Source organism: Papaver somniferum, chromosome 1 (assembly GCF_003573695.1).
Source record: "Papaver somniferum cultivar HN1 chromosome 1, ASM357369v1, whole genome shotgun sequence".
NCBI classification, from domain to species: Eukaryota; Viridiplantae; Streptophyta; class Magnoliopsida; order Ranunculales; family Papaveraceae; genus Papaver; species Papaver somniferum.
The window spans coordinates 9,194,848-9,203,736 of record NC_039358.1 but is presented as its reverse complement, the minus strand read 5'-3'; the positions used below and the strand labels follow the sequence as shown (position 1 = coordinate 9,203,736).

The 8,889-nt window shown below is 34.0% G+C and overlaps 1 protein-coding gene across 3 annotated transcripts; it reads right to left on the bottom strand.

Annotated features, from left to right (window-relative positions):
* Positions 1-4,740: 4,740 nt before the first annotated feature.
* On the bottom strand, positions 4,741-7,837 carry LOC113325595 (ADP-ribosylation factor GTPase-activating protein AGD12-like). Of its 3 annotated transcripts, none has more exons than XM_026573671.1 (6): positions 7,776-7,837; positions 7,469-7,557; positions 7,192-7,276; positions 6,785-6,860; positions 6,098-6,261; positions 4,741-4,988 (listed from the first exon to the last, which is right to left on the bottom strand). In XM_026573671.1, the coding sequence occupies exons 3-6, from the start codon at positions 7,269-7,271 to the stop codon at positions 4,853-4,855; spliced, it is 456 nt and encodes a 151-aa protein (XP_026429456.1). In that variant the 5' UTR covers positions 7,272-7,276; positions 7,469-7,557; positions 7,776-7,837; the 3' UTR covers positions 4,741-4,852. The 3 variants fall into 3 exon arrangements, with proteins under 3 accessions (XP_026429456.1, XP_026429454.1, XP_026429457.1); XM_026573669.1 differs by having other exon boundaries at positions 7,469-7,586; positions 7,776-7,832; XM_026573672.1 differs by lacking the exon at positions 4,741-4,988 and adding an exon at positions 5,831-5,892 and having other exon boundaries at positions 7,469-7,586; positions 7,776-7,832.
* Between the last annotated feature and the right edge of the window lie 1,052 nt (positions 7,838-8,889).

Below are 8,889 nucleotides of genomic sequence, written 5' to 3'. Positions count from 1 at the left end.
CTAAATTACACAGTACATATGTAAGCATAGAGATATAGACACTCATCAGCTTTTAGTGGCACTACTTCCTTACAGAATGAAGGCGCATAAATATGGAATTTTACGGTTTTCGCACTAAGCTAAAAACTACCATCAACAACCACGTGATCATGCAATTATGACAAAACATGTGTAAACCACATTAAGTCTAGGATAAAGGCTATAACATGAATTATAGGTTCTTATAAAACATATATATTCTCGCAAGGTTTCGTAACCGGTTTCACAAAAGTACTTCTTTTTCATAATCAAATTAGGGTTCGATAACCATGTCTTCTTCAAGATTTTCAAGAAATGAGGATGCAGTCTAGACCGTGCAATTTCCCACAAGGGAAATCCGGTTTGAATCATCAGAGAGTGATTCATGTCTGGACAAGTGTGAAACTATACCTTGTATGATAATCTGCTAGGTTCTCAATTTGATGAATTATCTCTCAAGATGAACCTTATGTTAGAACAAGTTCAAGCGCTAAGCTGTGAACTACAATCCTTTACAAAGAAGCTTGAGGAAAAGATAGAAGTTGTTGATCGAGATTCGACCTTATTGAAGAGGAAATTGATGAATACAGAAATTATGAGAACAAACTGGGAATATCTGAGTAAACTATTTTGGTTCATTTTTATAGGAAACTTAGTGTGGGAATTTATTCTTGCGTTCAAGGAGGATAACTAGGATTTGGTATAACAAATATTGTGAGTACACAACCTATTTCCAACGATTTTCATCTAGCATGTTTTTAGATTTACTTATTTAAATTCTAGAATTTTTAGAAGATGAACTTGAAGTATTTAATGATAATTAATAGGGGGAAAGCTACTTTTACTAAGGAGAAAGATGGCTTCGGGGTGGATCGAAAAAAAAGCTTTCCCCTATTAATAATCATTTTTGATTTTCTATATCTCATATTCAAATATTTTGTTGCTTTTAAACATTGGTGGATAGATGTAATTTCATTTGCTTAATCATCATGGTGGCACTTTTAGAGGGATTATCAGTACAAAGTATGATGGGTGCTGATCAAAACTCATATGATGGACCCATGTGTTGAAAGGTCAAGGAATGAGTTCCCTATGGGTTGTTGATGGTATAGTTGTGGACCTTTTGTTTTGATTTCTTTAACCAGAATGCAAAGTATAAATATAAGTCAATTTGTTGCTTAGTATTACTTTTTATGAATCAGGACTTAGTTATTGAACTTGTTGCGGTATAAATGGCGTCTTTTCCCATCTTCTACTCATGAATGAATATCCGATAACAGTAAAGGAAATTATTATGCTGGAAAAAATTTCGAACTAAAGATGGTTCATGGACTTTACTTGTGTGTCACATAAAGAAGTAATAACTACCTACTGACTGTGTATTATGGACTGATGTTTAGTGAAATCTTGAATAGACGGAAAATCAATACAAGTTCATTAAAGATTGGATTTGTTTTTCCATGAATTACTGATCTTGAACTAGTACAACTTCATTAAAAATGACGATTTTACGGGCACTAGTAGTACCATACGCTGAGAGTGTTGGAAGTTTTTTTTTTGTGTTTTTTTTTTGTTTTTTTTTTTACGTTTTACTTTGTGCCTGTGAAGAGTTAGTTGTCAAAATGCTTAGCAAGTTATCTGTGATAAATTATATTTTCTAAAAAATGATTATAAAGGGAAATGATTTTATTAAATCCAACCCAAAATCTGCTTTCCCTCTAGTAAATGTGGGTTCCCCCTAATAATTATCTATTTAATCATTATTGGTTTAATATATTGCAAAGTCTTATGAGATATACGTGTCTTTTACTTTTTGTGAATTGAACTGGTATCTCATATATATGCTCAAAAGCTAAATCTATTAAGTTTTACGAACTAAAAATAGAACAAGCTTTGTGAGAATTTCTTGCAGTATTAATTTATGTCAATGTTTAGGATACAAATCCATGTGATTTTTTAATGTCTGAAAAATCCTTCTTTTTCATTAAAGTAAGGTCACTCATGTTGCTCTCTTGGGAATGACATCAAATGGGGGAGAGTTTCTTAAGTGAACTTGTGCTTAATTGCTATGTCTTTGTGGAGAGAATAGATGTGGAATTTAAAGGGGATGCTTGTAACTTAAATATCCTAGATGAGACGCTAAGTATGTTATACTCTATGATATCATCTAAATTAAAAGTTGATATGTGTTTCCTTTAAGTTTTGAAGCATTTTTTGTTTGAATTCATTACGATCCATAGTTTTTGTACCTTTGCCACTTTTTATTGACAAAATGGGGGAGAATTAATTAGTAATTTCGTACTACATACATATAGTTTACATATCATTATGTAAGGGAGAGTACTGAATCAACATCTATAGGTTTCACCTATTATGCAAAAGATGTAAGTATTGACTAAGGGGGAGAAACATATCACTGTAGTATTAGTTCGAAGTTGTGATACAATTGAACTTTAGAGAAGATAATAATATTATGTTTCTGTATAACGACGATTGATAATATTAGTTTTCAAAGTTATTATTTAAAACATGGGGGTACCAAAATACCCCACCAACTTTTTCTTAGGCAACCTGTATGAACTAAACTCGAATACAATTCCGAGAGTTCAACTTAATGAATCTCAATCAAGGAATTATACGAAGAGCTTATATCTCTTTCTCTCACAATTAGAATGTTTACAGAACGAAGTCAGTGAACCTAATTATGTGTAAGATTACTTGGACGATTCCAAAGATCAATATCCAAGAATCAATCAAGTCGTATCCAACAAACAAGCATGAATATATATACTTTGATTGATTTACATACAACCTGTGACATTTCAATTATAAAGATAAACAATATAGTGCGGAAAATAAATAAACAAACACCAAAATTTTTGTTAATGAGGAAACCGCAAATGCAGAAAAAACCCGGGACCTAGTCCAGACTTGAACACCAAACTGTATTAAGCCGCTACAGACACTAGCCTACTATCAGAACTTCGAGCTGGAATGTAGTTGAGACCGAATTAAACCATCACATCAATTCAGTTACAGTCGCGCTCCTTACGCCTCTTGAATCCTAGCAGGACTCCGCGCAATTGATTCTCTTAGACGTCCTTTACAGCCTAAGAGTTGCTTCAACCCAATTGAAGAATTTAAACCAATCTTTCTCCCACAGATAAGCCTATATGTGATTTCCGTTCTGATCAAAGATCAAGGTGAGGTAAGAAATTGATAGAAATAGACAAAGTCTAGCTAACGTCAAAATCCGGTCTTATGACTCCCCAAGAGCAGCTTAGATTATTATTCACCTCACAAGTCGAAACTCGTGGAATCACAAAGTCTTAGACGAAGATACTTTATGATTTCTATATATCTTGTTTGAGTGAGCAACTCAACAATCAAAACAAGATCATGATACACAAACTATTAAGATAAAGATAGTTGGACCTGGCTTCACGAATCCCTTAGTGAAGTCTTTTTAGTCGCTAAAACCTATAAAGGGTTTTAAGGAGAGGACGACTCTAGTTTACAAATAGGACACACAAGAATAGTATCAGGGATTCAAAGATCCTAGTTTTTTAGGTTCTCCTTATATAAACTTTTCAGACTAATGTTGCATTATGTTTAAGCTAAGATAGCTTTGGAACCAAACAATCAATAATCACGGATAGATGAAAAAATTGACTTGAGATTAACATAGCAAAATATACACTCTGGTTAGATGAACCATAACCGAACCGTGTACAACGACTTGTTCATGTACAGTTAGCCGAAACTAACCAATTGAACAATAATCATAATCATTTTCATATAACACTTTAAGACTTTTTTTGAATCACACATATGATAAAAAAATGTCTAGATAGTGCTTTTAGAGAGTTACTCAAATGATTATTATCTCATAGAAATAATTCTGATGCATCTGAAAATATTTGACATGGTAAGAACGTGTACCGGGTACGTGTACTATACTTGTTCGTGAATATTCTTGTGATAGTATGTATATCGGGTATGTGTAATCTTAAGAAGAAAACAAGTTCAGGAACTCACAAATGTTTTACGGTATGCGTACCTTATTTGGTTTTAAAACCAACAAATCTTTTCCGGTTTACATACTAGGTATGTACCTTATTTGGTTTTAAAACCAACAAATATTTTCCGGTTTACATACTAGGTATGCGTACCTTTCCTGGTTCACGAGTTCACATGATTTTTATGGTATGGATACCGGGTATGCTTACCCAAAAATCGATGCCGAACTATAGCTACGTCGGTACGTGTAATGGGTACATGTACTGCGGCTCCGGACTTATAACAGTTCTCCTAGTATGTGAACTGGTATGCATATTGTCCTGTATCCAGATTAATAATAGCTTTATATCTCCATAATCGATTCGAAACATTCCCGAATAACATCAATGACACATATCACTGTTCCAGGCTATTTTTAAATGATTAAATCTTGAGTCATAATTAGGTCATAAGCAATAAATTGATTTTCACCAAATTCATCAAGTATGAACAAATGTTCTTAAACTTAAGTCATATTTCGAGAAGATATATAAGATAAATTTGACTCGAAATTTCTGTTATGCATGTACTGTCTAATTTAGTCATGCGACAATATCTTAAAACTAGAAATGTGAAAACTTGAGTGCTTCTTTTTTTCTGAAAAAGAGGCGAGCTTTAAATATTAATAATAATCTTCCCATTCAAAATCACAAGTATTGGCCGAGAGGTCTTCACCAATCACAAGTATTTCAAATAGACAATCCACACCCTCAAGACTCTTAATAATATAGATACATGACACAATTATCAGGAGAAGACCTCTAACCATTCCAAATTAATAAGAGAACAAGTTTAAGTGGAAGGTGTCCATAATCTTTCCGGGGATACTAGTTTCGAGAGAGTTCCTTCCAGTATTCAATGAAACGATCCGCAAGCTTGGTTTAAGAAATTCCTGAAGCTCATACTTTGACCTAAATTTCAAATGAAACGTAAATTAAATAAGTACATTTCAATAATCTGAAAAACCAGTTACACTAACCTTATATGTTTTGCGTCACTGATTCAATCACTTGAAATGGAAAAAAATGTTGCAAGTATAGTATGGCAATATTATAAAAGGAAAAAACAGAAGGAACCAATTTTAGAACTTTGAAAAAACAAGTTTGTGGAGCAATGGTTAACACATTAATCTAGCATACTGAAAATATCTCTGCGTCAACTCCATGGGAGTCCATAACCTTAATTCATCCATATAGATAACTATCGTACTATTTTCCCAAAAACTCCAACGAAAGAAGACACTACTTTATCATAAAAAGGTCTATAGAACAAGCATAATTCAGGAAACCTCTATCCAGATACCAGCAAAAAGCAGAATTTGTTCCATAAGTCACTAGCTCACCAACACCTTACATCACAGATACAATATATACAAAACACCATGGGAAATGGAAGGGGTAAAAAAAACTGTTTATCTATTGGGAACTGGAGACAAACATTGGCTCATGATTCCTAGGGTGTTGAAATTAATCTGGGAGAGAATTTGGAAATACCCAGACACCAGATAAACATTTTCTCATGATTATCTATTGTGTAAATAGAGTTATTCAGTGCACAAAGGCTGACACACACTTAAGCTCTTGTTTGCATATATGGATTTAAGTGAAGATGAATTCCAACATGGAAAACATGCAAGATAATAGCTTGTTTGACTATCTTACAAGTCGACGGGGTACAAAACTAATTTGGAACTTCGCAGGGAGTTTTCTTCAACCCTGCACATCGAGAATTTCTCTACCTTTACTCCTAATTTCAACAATCTTGCAGGTGGCATCAGAGCCTTAGTATAATACAGGTGACAAACCCCAAATTATGCTGTCACAAGGAAACAAAATAGTCACCATACAGAGACAAATGTGGGACACACACGTGGTGTGTACAGCACAGGTGCAAGAAATGTTGAACGCGTGGTGAGATGAGCACGCTGACCTATTTGGAAATACGTATCCATGCTTCTTAAGCAAACACACTCATTTATATGCAAGTATTAACATGCTGTTCACCAGGAAAATTGACACACCTGATGAACTTGGAACGTTGTTCATGGCTTGAATCTGCTCCAGGCTTTGTGATCCCATCAGGTATAAAAGCCTCGTAGACTGAATTAGCAGAAGAATTTCCACCAACCTCAATCATGGATTCAATTTCTTCATCAGACCAATCATCTAAGGTGACTGACAAAACCTGAATTGTACAAGTAAAGCAAGAGCATCTTTAGAAGAAGAATAGTTTAAAACAAACCCTAAACTCCTAGGGGTTTAAGTTAACAAAAGAATTCATGTACAATAAAAAAGAATAGTGTTGCTCATGCCTCACATTTTTGCTGGAGGATTAAGCCTTGTTAAGGAAGTTCATGAAGGCGGTGTTTGAGCAGTCAGATCTACTGTTTAAAACAAAAAATGGACAGTAAATCTAGGTTCTCATTAAGACAGTTCGACATACTCAGTTTCTATGATCCAAATGGAATTGAAGCATAATTCTGTTGCTGAATTAGCTGAGAGTTTTCCCACTACAAAGTAGCCTGTTTCCCATGCAAATATGTGTGTTATATGCATGTGTTAATCATGCTGCTACTTAGGGTCTTTAGGTCCCAGAACTCCAAGTAATTATTTTTAAAAAAATACTTTTCGGAGAACAGAATAACAAGATAAAGTACAGCTAAACCTAGCATACGTGAACTACAACATTACAAATCCATCAAAGCTACCTTTGAAATATGAGTACCAAGACTTCGGTGCACACCACAGCATTTCAAGCATAGAAATACTCCAATATTTGCTGACCTGAAGAAAGCAAAATATAAATGTCACAAATAAAAAAGAAAGAAAAATGGAAATCAATGTGGTGTACAATGGCACATCATATCATCAATTGAAGATACAATCATAAGAACTACAAAAGGGAATGAGTAAAGTATAACTCTGGCCCATTTATACCAGTATTGATCAAGAGCATCATATTATGCAAGTACTAGAAAACAAGAGTGTGAAAGAAAAACCACTAAGCTTTGGGTAGCATACAGTCGATTCTGTGATATTGATCCACAAATGTAAAGGTACGAGTAAAATTCAGTATATGTATATATACCATGGAGTGTTCAATACAAGAACTTACGCCCACTTAGGATCTGGAGCACCACAGTCTGCACAAGTTCGGTTATCACTGTTATGCATTAGATCTTTCAATTTCCTCATATTACCTGTAGGAAGAAAGTATGTACAGTATTACTAAAAAAATAATATTCAAAAGTGCACTCACAAGAAAGCATGTCTAGAAATTAAGGATCCAAATAAAGTCTGAACCACTACGATCCAAAACTCCAAATAAAGCTTTCTGAATTACCCTCATCACCATATATGATAAGAATTTGAATAGAACCATAAAAACGTACCTCCAGAAGGCCTCCCGGAGCCAGGTACTCGGTTATACTGTATCTGTGTGTTGTTACAAGCCACCAATCACCCAGAAATCCTTAATCACCTACACTTACAACAAATCCAGTCGGGAAGCTACAAGGATAATCGGCACATAAGAAATATGAAAAGCAGAAGATGTTATCAAAGTTCAATCACAACATAACATTATCATCACAATAATAATAATAATTATTATTATCAATTTTAAACTAATCAGAAAATGGTCAAATGTTGTGGTAATAGTGGAATAGGATGAGATTATCTAAAAAGATCTGTGATTACCAGTAAAGTCGGTTCAGATACAAAAATGTTGAGACTTTGAGAGGGACAGAGTTTGATTTTCTTTTCTGTTTTGATGGGGAAGGAGTTGAAATCATCATCTAAGAAGGTTACGGGAAAAAGGTTACGGGGTCCCACTGCCACACAAAGTGGAATGTTGTAAGAAAGCGGTCATATGTCAATGCATAAAGGTCGTATGTTGTAACGATCAGTTGACTCTTAAGTTGTGTGTCCTACAGTTTGTTGGCCCTTAAACGTTTTTCTTCTTTTGTTCTTATAAAATCTTTACTTAGGGTCTCCTAAAGTTTAAGTTTGTTGGCTGCTCATTCTCAAATGAAAACGGATAGTATCTCCTTTCTAAAATGGTAAGTAATCTTTTTAAAAGGACAATATTACTTTTTATGATTGCATATACCACATATGTATGTTATCACAGTAAAAATTTAAATGAATTGTGTATCCAAATTACAGTTATGACCTTATAATTATTTCTATACATTTTTTTAATGAAATATGAGAATAAGGGTAAAACCGAGTAATCCCAATGAAATCGTTATTTCTGATGATACCGATGTTTGGTTTCATTAAGCCCATGTACATGAGGAGAGATTGTGATGTAAATTTATACCCATGTGTGTGTTAAGATGAAACAAAATGTTTCTTTTTTTATCGAAAAAGAAGCGACTCTCAAATATTTTGACAATAGTCTTCCGATTCAAACCAGTGAGTCCTCAATAGTCATAAGTATTTTAGATAGACAACATACACATTCAAGACTCTTAATAGCATAGATACATGACATAATCAACTGGATAAGACCTATAACCATTCTAACCCGAATTTTTAGTAGCTGAACGAGTTTAAGTGGCTCGACACAAATCAAAAGTAACACATCCAAACAAATAAAGCCACTCTACAAATAGTGGTGATGCCAGGATCCATAGATCCAACCACTTCTCAAGAATTTTCAAACATACAATATGATAAATGATAAAGGTATAAAATAACCCGAAGGTATAATAAGCAAGGTAACAAAAATAACATAAATCAGCCATCTTAAGGCTGAGTCGGTCTGAGTCTTCTTCTGAATCGGTCTGCTGAAACTATTTTTTGCTAG